A 22,564-nucleotide genomic window follows, 5' to 3' on the forward strand; every position below is an offset into this window, starting at 1 on the left:
TGAAACCTCTAACCAAGTAATAATTCTGATTTTTCTATTCATATTTATTATTATTTTTATTTTTCTAATTCATTTAATGAATGAACAAATTCCTTGAAATTACAACGCAATTTTTTTTAAACGAAAATATTGGAAAATGTTCATCAGTAGGATCACTTAAGAAGAGATAAAACGTTGTTTATAACAAGTTCAGTTTCGATTCGGAGTGCCTTTTCACTCAGTGCGAACGAATCGAGCACCACAGGAAGCTTTAGCTGTTCTTATTATGTAGAAAAAGTCTTCCTGAGAAGTTTTCAGACTGGTAGCAACATTTAAAAAAGCGAGAAGACAATGTACACACTAATATGAAAGCATTTATTCATGAAAGGGAGCAAATAAAACGGAAATTACCCGTGAGATCAAAGTGCAACGGGGTGAGGTTGTACTGAGTCAGCAATTATTATGTTATATCAAATGAAAATAATTTAGAAAAAAAAACTATGATACAGTAGCTGACATTTTGAAAGCAAAACACGGAACTAAAGCAGGAGTTCTGCGCAGGATCAACATTGCATGAATTCAGCCTGCGAAGTCAGATCTTTCATAGCTATCTTAGGAGAGATTCATCGCATCACTGATCATCCACTCGGACAAGTGGAGCTGGACTGGGTGGGAGCAACGGTGTACTTGCTACCCGCTCTGTGCTCGACATTCTCTTCACTATTGCCTCATTTGGTTGGTCCACACCCGGCACTAATATCGACACCATCTGAAAAATATCTATATAACTTGAAGTTCTTGAGACAACACAAAAAAAAAAAACAAATGTTAAAAATTACCCATTGCAAGTTAAACTAGAAGTAAGGAACAGTCACTTATCCTAAGAATTAAAGCCATTTTGCCACGAAACTAACAATGTTGGGTCCTCTCCAGGAAAAGATAAGGTAGAATCTGTTGCAATCGTGGAGCTCCCCCTAATATTCTTAGAGGCATCACCCCACGAATGTGAGGTGGTGCAGATTTCAGGTGGAGTATCCTTACAAGGCATAGTAGATTATGGAGAGGGGGGGGTGATTCCGTCCATTTCTTCCTAATTGCCGTAAAAAAACGGCCTGGAAGATGCGGCACCTCACAAGGCTGGCACGCTCCTGCTGAAAATCCGCTCCTAATAGAAAATAGTGCGCCAGAACGCCCGAAGCCGTATCTTCCGGGCCGTTTTTTACAGCAATTAGGAAGAAATAGACGGAATCACTCCTCCCCCCTCTATAATCTACTATCCCGTACACGAATATTCTACCTGAAATCCGTACTACCACAGATTCGTGGAGTGATGACTTTAAACAAAGGCTCATACGCAGTCGCCAATATGATCGTATTTGCAGTACACCAGAGTGTAAAATATGTCCGGATAACAGCGAAGGTGATTGGATGAGTTCATGTGCTGTCTATCTAATTTCCTTTGTAGATATTTTTTGTATGCAGTGCGGTGAAGAACACACAGGGGAAACAGCTAGACCACTATGTATTTTAGTCAAAAACACCTGGACGGGAAAAGGAAATCATGTGGCTCCACTGCATTAGGTAGTCATATGGTGCGGCATTATAACGGAGAGGATTTTGAAGTTAAGATCATGATATTGGCGCGCGAATCTAGTATTACGGCGCGCAAGGCTCTGGAGGCTTTTTGGATCCACTCCAACGGCCCAAAGATGAATCGCAAAGAAGAATGCCTCCGCATTACGCGGGAACTCGTGCCCTATTTAAGGCTGATTTTTGATTGCGCTTGTCACCTCACAACAGGTATCTAGCAGTGGCAGGACAGTCATCTGATGCTAAGGTATGATGTTCTCTCCAACTTGCAGCTATGAGGCCCAACAGGAACCTTAGGACTTTCTTTGTTGTGCGGATAAGGCGTTTGATCGGATAAATCAGTGCGATTTCACCCTTTCAGACTCAGAAGAAGGCGATATTGCCGAAACGTTACCCACGAATAAATTATAACAGCAACCCCGGGTCCAGCTCAATTAAAGAAAGCAGATAAGGTTAGAGTTGTAGATCACAAAGATGAGCGTGCGCACGCTCAATTCTCCCTATCTTTTGTGGAAAATGGCGTGAGAAGAAGGCGTCCGAGTTCGAATTTCCCTACGAGACACTGTGTAACGCCTCCTCCGTCCACATATCGGCTCTCTCAGCATACTATTCATAGGTAATTTTTTTCTGCTAGTGAAACCCCACTTAATAAAGTCTGTTCACTCCCAAACGGTATCATACCACGAAACTAACAATGTTGGTGTCTTCTCCAACATGTGTGCAGCGGTGGCGCGTAGTAAAGTGCCTCGGCAGGGAATTTGAACCCGGAGCCCAGCCGGGTTCCCACGCTATTTTCAGGACGAATTAGGCGCGAACAGGTGCATACTCGTAATCTACACCTCGAACACTATTTTTTCTGCAGAAATTTACTGGTTACTAAGTTTCTAATAACTAGTTATGAACTACTAGCTGCATACGTCATTCTGGCCGAGTGGTCTAAGGCGCTGCGTTCAGGTCGCAGTCCTCTTCGGAGGGCGCAGGTTCGAATCCTGCGGATGACAGATGTTTTGCTTATTACGGTACGGTCTGTGCATAAAGCAAAATCAACTCTACTGTTTTCATTAATTAGTTATACTATTAAAATCATTAATAATAAATGTAGTCATATAGTGCATTTGAGTCGAGATCTCAATGTTATTCTAGCTATTCTAGTTTTTAAAGGCAGGATATCACGAATCTGAGTTGGTGCTGATTTCAGGTGGAGTATCCATATACAGGGTCGTAGATTATGGAGACGGGGGCAGTCCAGCTCATCTTTTCCTGGATCACTGCAAACAGCCGCCTCTAGAATGCTGTTTTGTACGACCCCATCTATTGCAACGCTCCACCCCTTGCGCCGCCTCCGCTCTGCGATTCGTCGAAAATCAATTCGGATTGCCCCGATAGGCTGTAAGGGACGTTGCGCGTGCAAGGGTGGGGCGCGCTGCAATAGAGGGCATCTTACAAAACAGCATTCTGGAGGCGGCTGTTTGCAGTGATTCAGGAAGAGATGAGCGGAACCACCCCGGTCTCCATAATTTACGACCCCGTATACGGATACTCCACCTGTCCCATCCCAAATCCGTCCCACCCCAGTTTCGTGGTATGCTGCCTTTAATGCTATCCTATCATTTGCTTCATACGCTAAAGTTTCAAATATTTTGCGGACTCACTGATTCTCGGTAGATTTTTACGCGATGGCTCGGAATATCTCTGTACGCATTTAGGTCGGTGTCGTCAGTACCGATTGAACCATCACCATCGTAAGAGGATTCAGATTCTGAATTAAATAATTCCTTTACGATAACTTATGGAGATTTGAAAAAGACAGAGGAAACAGCTGACCAGTTCTATTCGACCTCAACTTCACAGAGTAATCTGGACTGTCGCGAAGAATGCGGTCTCGATCGGAAGCTACAATATTTTGTCTTTTGTACTGTAGTCGTGTTCGTTGTTACGGTAAATCGCCACTTACATTCACTTCCTCGTCTTCGTTGACTCCGTAAAATACAACAGTAGATTAAGAGGCAAACGGTGAGCAACAGGCACAATACAGTCGTTAATACCAGCGAGTAGATCACCCAGCTGGCGGACACTAAACAATAACTGCTTCCATTTCCATTCGGGAAGGTTCTACTCAGTTTTTATCTAAAGAGAATCATTGTAGGAGTTGGTACTACTTTTCGATTCTTTCATGAACGAATTACTCTCCCTTTACTTTTTCCGGAAAAAAATTTCAAAGCTACATTATTGACTATTAGTGGCAATCTCTGAACACTCAAAATGGCGAGACACAAAATTAAATTGAAGAATTATCCAAATTTTCTGGAAAAATGTTTCAAATGAGTGGAGCAGTTGTTTATTTGAGCCTTTATTTATGTGTTTAAGCCCTGAACTGTTTGAAGTCTGCTCTTATGAATTGAAAAAAAAAGAATTTATGGATTAAAGTTGGATTAAAAACAGAATGGAATGAAAAGGGAGAGAGAAAAAGGAGACGACAGTCTAGCTTCGGTCAGTTTTCTGCCTTACTCCGAGAACACAGCAAGAAACTGGCTTTGATTTTTTCCAGGCTCTAACGAAGGCGATAACGCCGAAACGTTAGCCGTTGTTTAATAAAGAAGATCAATACCAATATTGGCTACAGCTCAAGAAAATCAATTAAAAACAGCAAGAAACGTTGATATACATACTTCTACTTTTCAAAGAGTACGCAGAAGTCGTAGAAAAGTCGTAGAAAATCTTCACAATACTCGACAGAGTTACCGTATTTCAGTTTTGTTCTTTTCTACATAGAATTATGAAGAATAATTTAACAGAGGAGAAAGAATGAGGAACAATGGTTTGCTTCATATATGTTCATATATGTATGTTTTGCCTCATATCTAGACGTACAACTACTGATGTTCCGTCCCCATCAGTCTCCTCCAGAGTTCCTCAGGAAGAAGAAGGGTCGAGGAAACTTTCAAACTGCCATTCTCTTTAACCGTACACAACGCTCTTAGGATTTTTTCGCACTCTCGCTGTGAAATAGCGCAAGTCAACAGCGGAACCATGAAACATCGTCGTCTTTAAATTCAAGACTCAGAGGCATCAGAAGTTCCATTCAGTATTGGAAAGAATCGAAAATTTTTCCGGATTACTGAACATTAGGGAATTTTTCACGCGTAGTGCATATAATAAACCTCTACTGTCATATTTCACTTTTATGAGGGCAAGAAATTATCAATAAAATCGAACCCTATTCAATTTAAAATTTGTATTTAAATTATACTTATTTATTTACTCTATATTTATTTATATTTTTATTCTCATATTTAAAATGAAATTAATAATTTAAAACACAAATTCTTACGTAATTGTTGCGGCTCGTGCGCATCCGGAGTGTATGTCACCACTTCGCCGTGAGGTGATGGTCTTTGCGATGGAGACGTCACTTTTCGCCATAAGAAACGATCTACTGTCGACGTCACGTCGGTCAACGCACGAGATCGATGACGGAGTAGCATTGATTGGAGATCAACCTGTATGGAAATAGTTGTGTAAATCGCAAATATTGAAATATCAAAGGGCGAAGTGAACCTGATGCAGTCTGTTCGTGGAATGGTGCAGGAAAGGATGGTGTTCGTCGAACTCGTACGCTAGACCCATATCTGAACCCACATGTATAGTTTAGTTTAAAAATAAATAAAAATGTATGTGTTATAAAACAATTATAACGGGTAAGGATAAAGTGTCTGACGTCAGTCAATCCGCTCGGGACCCACCACCACGTTTACTTCAATTCAGAATCGTTTGAGGTTTACCGAAAGTGTGACTGGCCTATACAATGACTTATGGGGGCTAGCCGACGGGGTCAGGTCGGTGTTTTTATCCTCCCAGACAAGTCTGGTACCAACTTATCGACCCCGGAGGGATGAAAGGCTTGGTGGCCACCAGGGCGGATTCGAACCTCCGATCGATCGTGCAGGAACAGCGGAACCTCTAACCGCTACACCACAACCGCCAATGTAAGTTAAAATTATATAAAAATTTAATACAATCAACGAAACGACTGCGTTACACCCGCTCCAACGTAACATATACCTAATAATATTTTGATCACCTTGATCACCGTTGATCTTCGAACTGGTGAGGGGGAATTTTTCCGATCGCGTGCCGGTAGCCCGTGTTCTTTTCGCGTGGGACACGAAGAGCATCATATTTTTCTTTCAAGGACTTCGTGAAGAAATGCCAGGGGGGACCCAGTCGCTCACGGCCTGGTCCAACGGTTGTCTAAGCGCATCACGTGTCCGCCCACCTTATTTTCTTTCCTTGGCAACGTCTCTATCTTCGATCGCTGACGTAGGAGAGAACTTGAATCCCGTCCCTCAATTGGTGAAACGGGATACCCCTAGCATCACTCTCTCAATTGCGCGTTCAATGACGCTCACGGTTTTCTTCCTGCTTGCGAAATGTCCAGGTTTCCAAGCATAGGTCAAAGCAGGAGTACGGTGGTGTTGAAGAGGTGAGCACGGAGCCGGGTGTTCCTGGTCTTCTTCACTACATCCTCGATGTTTCGTCCCAGCCGCTCTTCAAAGACATAATAATATTATACCTAATAATATATACCTAATATGCTCACCAAATCCAGAGTTGTAACGTTTTGGAAGAAAACCACGAAATATTTCTTTTATGTTTGAATTTTTGAGCAAAAAAAAAATCAAAGGAAGCGCTGATAAAAAAAAAACAATTCTCATTTTACAAAAAATGTCACTACTGTCACTTTTTATTGATCGGTGAAGACCAGAAATAGCACGAATACCGCGAAAAATTTGAAGTCCGGCTTTAGCTGGGCATTCAAACTGTTATATATATATATATATATATATATATATTGTATATTATATTTGATCTTGTATGGCTTCTCTTACCATGGATTACTACGAAGTTCTCGCTGTCCTCACTAGCTCGCAACGTTATATTATTTAGCACATATTTAGAGACGTCTGGGATTTCATGATTCACACCGTCTATCTGCAATAAGAAATCTCTCCAGAGAAAAAATAAGAAATCATTCCTACATGGATCAAGGTCTCAAAGCACTTTATTGATTAAGGTTAGAGTTTGCGAGTTTAAAACTTACGAAAAGATCGAATTTTCTTGACGTAGGACGTGTTCCTAGTGGAGTCTTCCGTTCAACAGAGATCAAATGAACTCGGTCATCCGGAAATGTGCTTCTCTCTGCAAATATGTACGTTAATTTTCCGAGCAAATCACAGCAAAATGTTCGCGTGGCTGGAATATTCTTGAGGCCAACCCGACGAAGTGTGTACAGTAACCACTCCAAGCAGAGACATTCGATGTTATTTTGCGACGGAGCGAAAAGGAAACGTACGTGCAGCACATTCCTTTGAAAAACAGTTGAATTCTACGAGAGCGCCTCTTTTTTCATGGGAAATTAATTAAAAAAATACACTGAATTTGCTAGGAAAACAAAAATTTGACTGATCGATGAAATCATGCCGGAATTGTTTTGCTCACTACTGAAGTTATGTGCAGCACGCAATCACCATTCAGTTCAGGTTCTGCATCTGTTTTGTTTTTCCTGTTTTTTCTTTTCAAACCGAAAAAAACTGGTAGCAAGTTTATTTTTGCTTGATTTCGTCAAATAGAATGGTTTTTATGGTTGACAGCTTTTGGTGTAGCTTAGATGTCTTTTACTGTAAGAGGGATTCGTTCGAGGAATGTTGGCGAAAAATGAATACCGCCCGCACTACTGACCTTATTAGAATTCCCCACGGACACAAACGCTTAGAGGCATCACCCCACGAATCTGAGGTGATACGGATTTCAGGTGGAGTATTCGTATACGGGATAGTAGATTATGGAGAGGTGGGTGATTCCGTCCATTTCTTCCTAATTGCCGTAAAAAACGGCCCAGAAGATACGGCTTCGAGCGTTCCGGCGCACTATTTTCTAAAAGAAGTTCGATTGGAGCGCGCCAGCCTTGTGCGGCGCCGCATTTTCTGGCCCGTTTTTTACGGCAATTAGGAAGAAATGGACGGAATCAAACTCCTTTCCATAATCTACAATTCCGTATACGAATACTCCACCGGAAATCCGTTCCACTCCAGATTCGTGCCTTTAATAAGGAACCTGTTATGTTCGCAGAATTAACAGTTTCACGTATTCTATGCAGCATATCACGAAATTGAGCATGTGGTAGGAAAACTGCAGGGAAAACGTAGACTTTAGATTGTAGTTTACGAAAACGAACGTGAGTTCGCTCAACTCCTTTTACTCTTCTTAAAAACAGCGTGGGAATCGCCTTAGCTAATACGAGCCACGTTAGAACGCACACTCTTGTTCACCTTTCGGGTCCGCTCAGCAGTATATTCGTTGATTTTATTTGAATAGTCTAGTGACCGGACTTCATCAATATTCGACCGCTCGCTCATGAACGCGGCGCGTGCACAACGGTGCACGCACGTGCCAACTTACCTCGTAGGAAAGAAAGAGCGTCCTCTGGCAAGTCGTTGTTTTTTTCTCATAGGACGACTAGGAGATGATGAGTAGAGCCTCACTCGTTTCCCTAATCCACGGCCCTACGTTTTCCCTGGGATTTTCATAGCATATATGTTTTGTGATATCTGCCTTTAAGTTATGGAATAAATTCCCAGGTCTCACAGCACTTCTTCATGACAAGATGTGATCAACGCGTATGATTTCCTGCTAGCAAACCCACTAAACTCGCAAAATGCAGCAGTACGCTGCGTCTAATCTTAGTTCAATTTTTTTTCGAAAAAACTTTAATTCCAAAAATTAGAAGCAATGGGACCTGATGTGTATCATTTCCGGATTTGAAAGAAACTTACACTTTTCTGCAATCCGCACAGATATGAAAAAGTGAGTCGTGTGAAAAGGTTACCTCGTACAATTGTTTCAAAATGATCGTGCGTGCTAGGATGCACGTGAACTCCAAATCCATTCGGATCGACGTAGACGTAGAACCTACAAATTTACTACGCAGAATTTCATTCTGTTCACTTTTTTCTGTGGAAAGATAAGAAAACGCACAACATCTCTCGATGGGAGTTGAACTCGGCGACCATGGATTCTCGATCCACCTTTTTTGGCAACGAAAATTTCATCCACACCTAAACATCGATTGAGATGACCCTTATTCAGAAACTTGTAACGAAAGCACAAACTGACTTTGCTTAGAGCAGCTTTTGTTGGCAGAAGTTGTAAAACTGGAGCAGGAGTGTCCAAATAAAACGTCGAGAGCGGCACCAAGGGATTTGGGCGGAGTCCTAGACAGAAAACAGAGATTCATCCTCAGGTGCACATAATGGGCCTGGAGAAATCACTCACTTTCCGTCGATCTACATTCTCCTAACCAAAATTCTTCAATATCTGAGCAATCACATTCGAAAGTCAGTTGACGAGGTTCGGTTGGACGACATCGAACTCCTGCTGGGCATGGCGGTGAACATTCGGCGCATCCAACCTGAACAGAACAGATGCAGGTTAAAAGACAAAGAATAAAGTGCCGGGACTTAAACAATCCGCTTGTGATCCACCAACGCAACCACTTAAATTCAGAATCTTTCGAGTTCTACGGAACGTGTAACTGGTCTATACCATCATCGACCCCGATGATAGATAAGGGGCGTGGTCTTAAGTGCCGTTCGTTGTAGTGGTTATTTTCGTGACATAACGACTTGTACCGTCCAAGAGTGCGGCAGAAAACGCTTTGCCCACTCATGGCTTCGCTCACATTCTCTGCCTACCGTATAATAAACACATTCCACTGAACCACCGTTTCGGTCTGTTCAATTAGGGTGATAAAACCCCTAGGTCTTTAGTCATCCACTTATGTATGACTTAAGGGGGCTAGCCGATGTGTCAGGTCAGTGTTTTTATCCTCCCAGACAAGTCTGGTACCAATTTATCGACCCTGGAGGGATGAAAGGCTAGGTAAGCACTGGGGCGGATTCGAACCTCCGATTGATCGTGCGGGCAGAGGAACCTCTAACCACTACACTACACCCGCTTCCTACTTCAAGAAATCAGACAGGGACCCGCAACGCGTTACTGTGAACGAAAAAAGAGAAGAAACTCGACAAACCTGAATAGCATACGCAGTTTCATCTCCGGAATCAATCAATGTATGTTCCATCTGTTGACTGTGTATTGACGAAAGGTCCGTCAACTTTCCGTCGACGAAAATATCTTTCAAACATCCCTAAACGAGAGGTGAAGTGATCATCTGACGTAGATGAGGAAAATACAAAGAGAACTCACCCTTAGCGAAGGAACTTTCTCTCGAGTGTTCTCAAAATACTTGTGCTCAAAGTTTGGCAAATAGACACCCGGTTTCTTCTTCTCGTAAAAGGTCCCACCAACAAATATGGCGCTTTCAGTGGCAAGAACAGGGATTGAGTAGACTTCTAGAACAATACAAGCTCTACGTGAGCATTATCTAAGCTCGTGGAGCAACTTTTTCTTCAGGAAACGACGAAGCAACTTTTTCTTTAATGACTCATTAATTTTTTTAATTTATTTATTTTTCCTAATTAAAAAAGACAAGAAGCCGAGCGTAATGCTTAAAGTAACAGAACCGTTAGAATGATCGAAGGAAATTACCTGCAAGGCTAAGATTGTTCGTGCTACCCAATTCGCTGAGGGTACATACGGCTTTGTCTGCTACGAGTGACAGCTCACCATACGCTTCAAAAAATGCAACCCGCGTCCATTCATCGTTTCCGAATCCTGCAACGACAATATACGAGATGAATAGGGATTTTGATACTACTTTTCCTGACTGAAATGAATTCTTGTCGAAGTCTTTATTCTGGCCAACGTTTCGGTGTCGTCGCCTCCTTCAGAGCCCCGGTAGCGATGAAACCACGATGGTCGCGGACCACCGCTTGTAAGAGTCGTGCCGCTAAGATCGCGGTTCTATTTATGTTTACTTATTTATTTTATTTATGGTGTCGAGACTCTGGAGAAGCCGACGACGTCAAAACGCCAAAATAGAGACCGGGAACAATCTTGGTTTCGCTCAGGAAAAGCAGGAAAAGTACACGATTCAACTACATAGTACGAGGATTCAAAGAAATTCAAGAAATTCAAAGAGGTCAAAGAAATTCAAAGAGGTCGAACTTGGGACTTACGAAGTTCAACGGAGCGAATTTAAGAATTTGTCGTAGTAGTTAGCAGTAATAGTTAAAGGCATCACCCACACGAATCTGGGGTGATGCGGGTTTCAGGTGGATTGTGCCTACACGGAATCGTAGATTATGGAGAGGAGGGTGGTTCCGTCCATTTCTTCCTAACTGCCGTAAAAAACGGCCCGGAAGATACGACTTCGACCGTTCCGGCGCGCCATTTTCTACAACGAGTTCGATTGGAGCGCGCCAGCCTTGTGCATGCGCCCCATCTTCAGACCCGTTTTTTACGGCAATTAGGAAGAAATGGACGAAATCACCTTCCTCTCCATAATCTACGATCCCGTATAAGAATACTCCACCTGAAATCTGCACCACCTCAGATTCGTGGGGTGATGCCCTTAAGAAAGAGTTCTCTCATCGATGATAAGGCATGTCTTAGAATCGTGAAATGTTTCAGGATGTGAGCAAAACCAGGTAAAATCCATAAAGTAGGTTTTCGTCGGACAAACAGGTTTTTTCAAACATTCCAGATCGAGAAATAAGTCGTAAGCTTTTTGAAAATTTTCTTCAAAATTTCCAACTTTAATTTCTTTACTTCAAAATTTCTAACTTTTATTTCCTTATTTTTATTCAGAATGGAAAATTTACACGAAAACGGGAAATTTTTTTCCAAAAACTAATACTCAGTTATATTCAATTGAATCATATTCATATTTATGTATGTTTTTAATTATAAAAGTTATGTAATGTTATATCACTCCATTAAGAATCTACTACCTTAAGATATCTTTTGATTTTTGAATTCTTTTCTCGTTTTTTTTTTAATTTTTTTTGGTACTGGTTTTTTTTCAAATAATTAAAGTGTAAGCTCAAGGCCAAAAAAAGAGAATTTTCAACACCACTTGTTTTTTCCTTCCTTTTGATCTCGGATTTTTTTATCGCGTAATAAAAAAATTCGGGAAAGAGTAACTACGTAAAAAATGCTGTGATGAGCGAAAATACCACACAATGGACAAACAATAAGTAAATATTAAATAATAAATAATAAATAAAGATAGATATTAAATGTTTATCTTCACTCACGATAAAAAACTCGCCTCACGATAAAAAAAATCCGAGATCAATAGGAAGGAAAAAAACAAGTGGTGTTGAAAATTCTCTTTTTTTTTTGCTCTCTGCTCTACTTTATCTTTACTCTTTACTTATTATTTATCATTTAATATAGTAGATAAATAGTAAAAAGAGGTCAATACCTTCAATTCTGCTCAGCGAACACCCTCGGCAGACTTCTTCGCCCTGGTTTTCGCAGTAGATCCCGATGAGATGGCGATCTTTGTAGTACACTTGAAACCGGCCCTTCGTCTCTTCCTCTTGCCAAAATCCGAACAAAAGCAAACCGATATCCTGGAAAAATTCCGTTCTTAGCTGCGGAGAACATTCCCCTCCAATACTCGCGTACCATTTCACTTTTGTAGGTGAGTCCAATTCGTGTCAATGGTTTCAAATGCTGTGTGTCCGCAGAAACAGGAATGTAGAAGAATGAAAGGCGATCAGGGTCGCGTAGTAGACGATACGCTGGAAAAAAATTGATCAAAGTAAATAATAATAACTGGTTTCCCTTGAAGTTTTATTTTATAGAAAAAAGCCAATCAATACCCTGTAGCCATAACTTTTCAATTTTGAAGTTTTTCAGTCACAGAAATTCCCAGCACATGGAAATTTGCCCAGAGGGGGAAAAGTATGTAGGAGAAAAGAGTGGTTTCAAAAAAGAAACAAAAAAAAGGAGCTGCCAATGAAAAAACAATCTTTCAAGAAAAAAAAATACTGAAAAAGAGAGTTGACTCAGCCACTTGACTCCAAATTTTTTCGACGCAATTTATCAAAATTGCTTCAATTCCCAGGTCGTTTTGTTATAAAGAAACTTCATTCACAGTTTTAGACCTCAAATCTTAATCCCACAAATATTCCCATAAATATTATATATTATTATGTCACATAATATCATGTCACATATATGTAAAAATGATATAAATAATAAAAAAATAATATAAATAATAAGTAATACAAAAATGGTATAAATGATAAATAATATAAAAATAATACGAATAGTAAATAATATAAAAATAATATAAATAATAGGTAATATAAAAATAACATAAATAATAAATAATATAAAAATAATATAAATATCAATAATAAACACTCCTTCCTTTGATCACCTAAAGGTCCTCTACGCCCCCTCTAATCTCCCTTGAAGAACAATTCAGTGGCGCTTATAGTGGTTGTAGGTTAGAGGAAAGGAGGAAGGAGAGATGATAGACTCGGACAAAACAAAAAGCGACTCTCACCCTCTTCTCCGTTGTGAGCACATGAGGGAGCAGGAAATCCGTCAAAAATCCCATTCAATACCGTACATTGACAACCGCTACACGCTTGCATGAATTGTGATTGTCTGGAACGGATAACTAATGTAGAGAAAAAAATTTCTGAAAAAAATTGAGCTTTGGAGATCAAATACCCAACCAGATCCGAGCTGACTTCAACATATTTTTGAAGTCAATTCAGATCCGTTCAGATGTCCTCTGCACTCACCCCACTGCTTTTCTTCGATCGTTCAATTCACAATTCTCTGACGTGTCTGATGGATCAATAAGTAAAATTTCCCCGTCCACTTCTATCTCCACAGCCGATAGTCTAAACTTTATGGATTGTATCACGTCTCATTATTTTGCATAAGAGGCTAGTAAACCTAATGGATTTTCCCTATATAGAGAAAAAGATCTTTAAAAGTATCCTATCACAAAATTGACGTAGTGTGGGAACCTTGTGGAAAATATAGAATTCGTGGTGTATATTACGAATATGTTAGTGCCCTAGTTTCCTTTTCATTTCTCTTTTTTTCGTTTTCTTTCATCTTAAGAATTGGCGTGGGAAAGTGCATTTGCTCCTACGAGTGGCATTGAAACGCGCCCCTTATACGCGCGCCGCATCACGTGCGAACGGTCGAGGATCATTGAGGTCTCCTCTCCAGCCTGTTTAAGCAAGACCAACAGAATCGATTGGTGAGGAGACAGCAGCGTGTAAAAAGGGCACGCACGTTCTATGGTACCTCGTAGGGACAAATGCCGTTCCCACGCCGTTTTTTTAGGGCGATTAGGGGCAACTAGGCGTAGTACACTCGTATTCGTGATCTACACCTCCAGCTCTATACTATCCATGTGATTTCGACACTATATCAATTTCCTGTTTTTCTTCAATCGGAACCAAAAACTCACCGTAATCCGTACGCTCGCACCTCTGCCACGGGAATCCTCTCCAGATCGTCAACGGTCAGATATACATCACCAGCCTCAGAGGTGAGAGTAATCGTGTGCCATTGACCATCAGAAAGCTGGGAAACCGGCGAAGGTTTTTCGGAACCGATTCGAAGGAAAAAATCTAAAGAATATGGTGAGTATACGTACTTACAGTACATAAAAATAAAAGAGACGTACCTCGTTCCAGTCTGATTTGAATCGATTCGGAGCTATCAGTGCGCAACGAGAACAGTGCTTGATCGGATCGATGTGTTCGAAATGCAAATTCCCAGGACCATGTCGGATTCGTCGAATCCAGGTATACCTTCACCTTCAATAGGAATATGATGGGAGTGCGTGATGGTAAAAAAAGAATGGATTAAGTGCAGAAACAGGCTTATAATGGAATTAAACTGTTCCTGAGATCATTCCGATTTGATTTTTTTAATCCAGATTTATGAAATGAAGGAAATGTGAGGGATACAAGCGATGATGACACTTTGTCGGATAGATAAATCGAAAATGAAGAAAGATCCTATTTCTAGGCAGGATTTTTTTCCATTTGAAATGTGAATATGTTAACAGGAATGGAAAAATTTTGCAATGTTCCAGGGAAATAGACTTCATTCATGTTCCGAACGTCATCAGCAGGCGCGGAAAGATTAACATGCTTCGAAACCACTACATATTTGAAGATATTTACCCGTGTTCGAAAAAGGCATCCATCATCGACGAAAATCCTCTGTTTACAGGATAAAGGCGAAGCGGTGATTGTAGCGGCAGTGTCCTGCGGCCAATTTACTGGGAAAATATGGCGAATTCCGGCCATAGGGCCACGAAGAGCGTACTCAGCCTTTGTATTTCCTAAAATTCACACAACATTCTGCTCCATAGTGAAATAGTTCATCAAAAAATTACCTTCTATATAGACCACATCCAGACTTTCATTCAAAAGTGATCTCACAATGAAATGTCCGCTAAAAATAATGATTTGTGGAAGCGAAAATTGGAGTGAAAAAATCCGAAACGTACTAATTCGATGTAGGTGGGCGGTCCCATCTCACCGTTAGCGTCTGCTCACAATCTGACCATCGAACCACATCACGTAACATATTTAGATCGAGAATTCTGAAACGACAACAAGATACGGTATTCCGTAATGGCACCAACAGTTCTCCACTGCCTACTGTACACGTATTTTACTACGTTTTGTTCACAAATACGAATCCATAAAAATTCTAGTGAGCTTAGTTCTCTCTTGTTTATTTTTCATGACATATGCACCTATGGGTGTTTTCAGATAAATAAATAAGTAAATAAATACGAAACAGAGCGCAAACCACTTTGTATTCGTATTGTAAAGAACATCTAAAAGGGATGAAACAGTCGAATGCAGCGACCCTTCTTGGAGTTCTTCGCAGAAAATGTCATGAAAATGCTCCTTTCTGCATTTCTACCAGGTTCCTTTTGTACGAACCGGAAATTGTGGCCGGCAGAACTTTGGAGGCGTTTTGGATAAACGTAAAAGGTCCAGAAATGTATGGAAAGAAAGAGTGTTTAGCTGTGACCAACGAACTGGCTCTGTGCCAAGATCTTTGCGGGTTTTGATCTACAGGGTTATGTGCGAGTCGTATCCTAATTAGTATTAGCGGAACGAGCGAGAGTGAGTCATCACGCGGATATCCGCTAACATCACGCCTACGCGGCTACTGAGGTAGGCACAACTATTTGGGCAAGCACAACTATTTCTTTTAAATCTGAAGTGGTACGGATTTCAGGTGGAGTATTCGTGTACGGGATCGTAGATTATGGAGAGGTGGGTGATTCCGTCCACTTCTTCCTAATTGCCGTAAAAAACGGCTCGGAAGATACGGCTTCGAGCGTTCCGGCGCGCTGCTTTCTACAACGAGTTCGATTGGAGCGCGCCAGCCCTGTGCGGCGCCGTACCTTCCGCACCGTTTTTTACGTTATCGCCTCTCCTTAATCTACGGTCCTATATACGAGCACTCCACCTGAAATCCGTACCACTCCAGATTCTTGGAGTGATGCTTTTGAAGAAGGTGTTCTGGATGAGGAATTTGAGAGGATATATTGCAAATGTTCTGACTTTCCAGGCTTTGACGAAGGCGACAACGAAGCCGAAACGTTAGCAGTAATAGAAAAAAAGTAGTTAACAATCCTGGCTATTGCCTGACATTGTCAATCGAATATTCGCAGTAGCAGTTATGCCAAGATTCAAGGAACATCGAATTTTTACGTTTGTAAATAAATAAATCCTGTTGCTCTTCAGGTTTCGCCATTTTTAAAAATAAATACATTCCGTTGTTCAACATATTTTGAAAAGCGTATTTCCATCGATGAAAAAATCGAAATTGATCTTAAAACGCAGCTGCTGTGCTTCGACCTTTACATTTCGATGTTTCTGAACCGATTCTGCGCCGGTAAAGGTCAGTTGCAGCGAAAAACTCTCAAACACCTGTTCACAGTACATATACGGTAGTCTGAACTATGTATGATGCTGCGACAAAGTGGCTGACCACTTACTGAAAGTTCACGCTCCGCCTCTCATGGATTTGATGTTGTTTCGAGAGTCCAGACTGGATTTCGGTGATAATTTCCATGTGCCCGTCCGATGTCGACGGCATACGACAGACGACGTTGTAAACGCCATCGTCCGCACGCAATGGCAGCACCGACGTCTTGTCCACGTTCGCCAAGTAGTGATGTCTACAGGACCGCCGTGGTCGAATTGCTCCTAAAAATAGCAGATTTTTTTAATGATGGTGATAAGGATTTCTTTCAAAAAAATGTCTATAAAAAAGGAAGGCATGTACGTTTTTAGGGAAAATTTTTAAATGTGCCATTTCTTTAAGGTTTAAGGGATTAATTTAAAAAAAAAACCACAAAAACCAAAATCTATGTACTAATATGATAAAATTATCTCCTCTCTGGGAAAAGTTGCATCTAACAATCAACAACTTGATCTGCGTAGACAGTAAAGGATCAAGGACTCTGCTTTTAAAAATCCTTATTAAATCCTTATTAGAAAAGAGATATTTTAGGAGAAAAATAAAATTTCTGAAATGCTTCGGAAGAAAACAGTGAAAAGTCGTTGTATCTCTCTTTATTCGTCAGTGATGTCCCCGAATGAAGTCATCCTTGCTGCGACTTTTTTTTTCCTATTTCTTCTCCATTTTTCTATCTATACATATTATTATTAAATATTTATTTTATTTATATAAAATTTCTAACTAATTCTTCTCCATCTTTTTTGTTTACTGCCAAAAAATATAGAAAAAAAAAGATGTTCAAGATAGAGGTAAGACGAGCAGGACGATCGATTGATTTGATCTGTTTATTTCCAACATTATTATTGTATTTACTATTGTATTTACATTATTATTGTACTTTATTATTAAGTATTGTAATATTATTGTATTTACTTTTCTGTAAATGCCGTTTATGGTTAGCGGGTAGCACGCGTGTCGTGTAATCTCAAATGATCTGATCGCATGTTTGAAAAAAAAAACTAATAAAATGTTTAAAGTTTAACAAAATAATCCTAACTATCCAAATCAGATCTCGAACGTTTAGGATTACTGTACTCTTTTTTACTACGGTAGCAAGGGGGACGGGGAGAGGGGAGAAAGCGTTAACTGTTTTCATACAAGAATAAATTTTAAAAAAAGCTCAATCAACCAAATGTAGCTATGATTGAACTCGTTTTTAAATCAATCAAGAAAAACTGAAATGGCTGATCCGATTGGATTCTTGTTATCCTGGTAGACTACATTACGGTAGCAGGCTGAGAACTAACAAGGAACACATATAAATACAATAGTAAATACATATATATGTATTGTTTCGGTTTGATTTTCGCCCTCAAATGTGCGGGAAATTTCTCGCTGCGCTTCCTGGAGATTCCTGATCCTGGTGTATGTGTGTCTGTGTAATAATATGTTCAACGACTCAGTATTTGCGTTGTGTGAGGCGAGCCACGTCCGGTTTCGCTGCTCGGACCTGTGGCCTAATACTGTTTACCAATAGAATTGTTGGTCCTCACAATATTATTCCTGGAGTTCAAAAAAAGAATCTCCCACGGAACTTTCATGGAATTGAGACGATTTTGGTGCGCTTAATGAAAAAAACCTGCGATTACGGTAGTTTTTGGGATTGTTCGAAAAACAAACTGGATTATTCCATGGAGGAATCCACAAATAAAGTGAGATTAACATTTTCTTGCAAGCATAGAGTAGCATTTGTGAGTTATATAAATGAAGACGATAAATTTCTGGAGCAAAGATGAATCCAGAGATTTTTTGTGATTGCATGGGAAGAAATCAAAATGCATCCTCAGAGCTTACGGATACAGATAAAACAAACTGACGACATCTCAGCGACGATTTCTTAAGGAAAACTGCAATTATTTCTCCAAACCCTACTCATTTTCCTCCATAACTATCGACAACATCTCCTTGAGGACTGATCAATTAGTTGGAACGAATTTTTTTTCAAATTTTACAATTTCTTTGAAATTTTACACCTATACGTTTCTATTTTTCTCCACAGCATCGCCACTGACGGAAGTTACTTGCGAGGGCTTATACGACGTTAACCATTAGGGTAAATCCAGGTATAGATGTAATCCAAGAAATAATTTACTACTAGAATTAGTTAGAAGATGAACGAAATCCAAAATAGTAACGAAAACGCAGAATCCAGAATGACTTCATCTGACGTCGGTCACTCGTCACTTTTAAAGTGCACTGTTTACACGGCGAAATTTGCCCGAACGAAAACCGGAAGCGGATCGTCGAATACAATGTCTGGACATGGACACTTTCCGAAATTCGTTCGGACGAACGTTTCACCGGAACGCATTCATCAAACGTACACATCAAAAATTTTGAATTTTTAAAAATTTTTTCACTTTGTTCACTTTTTTAATTCTAAAAAATATAATATAAAAAATATGAATTTTTAGGCCAAAATTTTCGCGACCAAAAGGGGTTTTTTCGAATTCACGCTACTAATCACTAAGTACTTGTCATGTTCTTATGTTTAGAGACTCTATGTTTCCATCTGATTTTAAAAATAATAATTTTGATAATTTTGATAGTACTTGAAAAATAAGGTAACGGTTCGAAAAACCCGATAATAACCTCGGCCCACCTTATGGATAAGACATTACAGTTTTTTTTTTTCACCGGACGTTGGATTCCTACTGACTCGCCTCCTCATGTAAGAGAAAATGAATTCAATAAACCAAATCAAGAAAAAATTAAACAGAATATTAAAGGTGTAAAGTTTCAGGAGTTTCATTTGATGTTACGTTCCCTTCCATACATTAAATTTGTGATTAATGTGTAATTGAAGTGGATATTCGCTCAATTTCCTAAAAACATGCGGAGCAGAATTTTTTTGTGATCTGAACTCCCCGTTGATCAGCGTTCTCAATTTTTTTTTTTGAAAATCCAACCGAAGAAATTCAAAGAAAAGAAAGAAAAAAGAAAGAAAAAGTGTCATGTCAAAGTGTTTTAAAACCAGAGGAATACACTAAGTTCCGCAAATATTATGTAAGCCAATAACCAGGCTACAGGTTTTAAAAAAAAAATGTGCTTTTCTCACTTCAGGAGCATAAAAAGTTGTCTGCTTGGTTCCATGACTAAGCAGACAACTTTTTATTCTCCCGAAGTGAGAAAAATCACTCCTCTTTTCTCTTCGAAAGAAGAAGTGAAAACAGGGGAAGAAAATAGTTGGATTTTCGAAAAAAATCCGTCTAGTAGTCCGTGCCGCCTTTCCAGACCTACGAAATAAAGTTTTCCAGAAAGAAACTGTTCTATTCTATACAAATCACTTGTACTTCATATAATTCAATCAGATGTACGTAGAGGATGGTTCTTTTTGACGCGAAGCCATAGAAAATGTGTGAATTGACGCCTACTATGTTCACATACCGTACCGCAAAATCAAAAAACGCCTATGGAAAACTTTCTTAAGGACCAGGATCTGATTCCAGCACTGTGTCCCTGGGATTTGTACGCTATTCACACGGTCTCTTTTCGTCTTATGGTCACAATAGTATAACCGCGCAACATTTTCAAAAACCAGCAGTTTTCCGTCGCGCACCGTACACTTGTATCCAGAACCAACTACTGGATGCGGATATATACTGGTTCTCATATCTGTTCTTTTGAATCGTGTGGACATCGCTATTACGGTATGTTCGGCTTCAACTGTATCATGGTTATGGGGCATATAACTGCTAGTTATATACAGATGCCTCAACTGGTCAAGTCCCATACTCAAATCGCTACTATTTGGTACGACTAAGTCGAGCGGTCAGCTCTTAAAATGACGCCCTCCCTCCCTCATCGTTTAATGGAAAAAGAAAATGAGCGCTTATCAATTATCGATTACTTTATTCCATTCATACTATTCTACGAGCTATAAGATTCCTCCCACATGGAGTTCCTTAACCCTATCCAGACACCCGTGATTAAAGGCATCACCCCATAAAACCGCTGGTCAATATTCTTTACTTGTTATTTCATCACTTTTTTTACTTACTATCTGATTTTTGTTTTTTTTTTGTTTTTTCTTGTGTTACTAATGTTGTCCACTAAAAGTGATCATATGATCAATTTAAAGGATAAAATTGATCTCAGGACAATTTAACGGAATAATGCGAAATGCTTGAGAAAAATTTTCTTTCCTTCCGTATCTTTAGGATCAAGTCCAAGAAATTTTCTGAAGCATCGAAGCTTCCAACGTATTTATTTTATAACGTATTTATATAAATAGATATTTATTAATTTATAGTGTTATTTATTTTACATTTGTTTATAGTGGAAACAAAAACAATTTATGGAAGAAATTTCCGGTCTATATCTCAGATTTTATTCCGTCCATTTCTTCCTAACTGCTGTAAAAAACAGTCCGGAAGATGCGGCGCCGCACAAGACTGGCGCGCTCCAATCGAACTCCTTGTAGAAAATAGTGCGCCGGAACGCTCGAAGCCGTATCTTCCGGCACGTTTTTTACGGCAATTAGGAAAGAATGAACGGAATCACCCCCCTCTCCATACTCTCCCATCTCCACCTGAAATCCGTACCACCTCTGATTCGTGGAGTGATGATATCAAGTGTTTCTCACTGAGTTGACTGCCACAAGAAAAAAATTGGATAAAAAAAAACTGCAAGAAAGAATTGGTACTGGATAGGTTTGCTGACCCTAATTTTTTTTTTTTTTGAAAGACCTTTAAATACCCGTGATATAATGGTTGCTATGACGCTATTGGGGAAAAAATGTATCGAACGGATTTGTTGGCCCTAACTTGATTCTAATCTATTTTATATCTACTATATCTAATCTATTATATATCTATTATTCTATTGTTACACTATTTTATACTATTTTTTACACTGTTTGTTATACTATTTTTAAAACGATTTCACACGATTTTCACGATTATAGAAAAAGCATGAAAAACTAGTGAAATTTTCTCCTTATGTGCTTCCCATTGGATTGACTGCCATCGAAAAAATTGGATGAAAAAGTTGGAAGAAAAAATTGGGTACTGGATAGATTCGCTGACCCTAATTTTTTTCTTATCTGTCATTTTTAGAGGACTTTCACGTGATATAATGATTGCTATGACGTTGTTGGAAAAAAATTGTACCGAAAGGATTTGTTGGATCTAATTTATTTCTAGTCTAATTATTTTTTCAGAAGGGATTTCACATGATAAAAGACATTTAAAAAAACCAGTGATATCTTTCCCTTATGTGCTTCAAATTGGGTTGAGTGCCCCCCCCCAAAAAAAAAGGAATAAAAATTTGCAAGAAAAAATTCTACTGGATGAATTTTCTGATTCTAATTTTTTTTCTGATCTCATCATTTTTAGAGGAGTTTCACGTGATATAATGATTGCTATGATGTTGCTGAAAAAAAAAATGGGGTTGAACGGATTCGTTGGCCCTAATTTAATTCTAATCTCATTATTTTTAAAATAATTTCACATGAAATTATGAACGCTACGATTAAAAAAATCTACACCGGCAGGTTTTTAGGGTTGTTTGAACTTGTTCTCGACGCGGAACTTACAGCTACGCTGGTGCCGAGCGAACGTAGAACAAACTAAAAGCGTAATGGAACGAATTCGATAAGTGTGGTCCTGAGAAGAACAAATTTCAAGTAAAGTTTTTATTAGTTATTAGCACTTTATTATAGTTTTTACGCCACAAAATTTATTTTTGGTTGAATCCTTACTTACTACCCAAAAAAATTACTTGTAGAAGTACTCACCTATAGAATTTGTGCCGAAAATAAGAAAAATCGCCACGAATCGGTAGATATCCGGTGGCATCCTGAAATAAACGTAGATAGAACGTCTTAGATTTGCAAACTTGGCAACGTCAAAGGCAAAGGACAAACGAGAGGAGGCGACGTCAACGCTCGAGCAATCGAAGGACAACGAGATGATCAGGATGTTTGCATTTCCATGAAAAGCTGTTCGGCAAACCGTGAGTGAAGAGATGGAGGATGAATAAAGAAAGGACACAT

The 22,564-nt window shown here is 39.5% G+C and overlaps 1 protein-coding gene across 1 annotated transcript; it reads right to left on the minus strand.

Annotated features, from left to right (window-relative positions):
• Positions 1-610: 610 nt before the first annotated feature.
• RB195_007385 (uncharacterized protein) lies at positions 611-22,367 on the minus strand (the record flags this gene model as incomplete). Its single annotated transcript, XM_064180979.1, has 26 exons — positions 611-748; positions 3,222-3,328; positions 3,394-3,462; positions 3,524-3,643; positions 4,901-5,069; positions 5,128-5,198; positions 6,459-6,561; positions 6,671-6,768; positions 8,456-8,538; positions 8,605-8,684; positions 8,743-8,840; positions 8,902-9,037; positions 9,659-9,775; positions 9,835-9,980; positions 10,177-10,302; positions 11,957-12,107; positions 12,163-12,278; positions 13,052-13,155; positions 13,296-13,397; positions 13,979-14,141; positions 14,198-14,330; positions 14,703-14,863; positions 14,918-14,976; positions 15,032-15,127; positions 16,544-16,754; positions 22,307-22,367. The coding sequence occupies 26 exons, from the start codon at positions 22,365-22,367 to the stop codon at positions 611-613; spliced, it is 3,018 nt and encodes a 1,005-aa protein (XP_064037807.1).
• Between the last annotated feature and the right edge of the window lie 197 nt (positions 22,368-22,564).

The sequence above is a fragment of the Necator americanus genome, chromosome I (genome assembly GCF_031761385.1).
Source record: "Necator americanus strain Aroian chromosome I, whole genome shotgun sequence".
Taxonomy (NCBI): domain Eukaryota; kingdom Metazoa; phylum Nematoda; class Chromadorea; order Rhabditida; family Ancylostomatidae; genus Necator; species Necator americanus.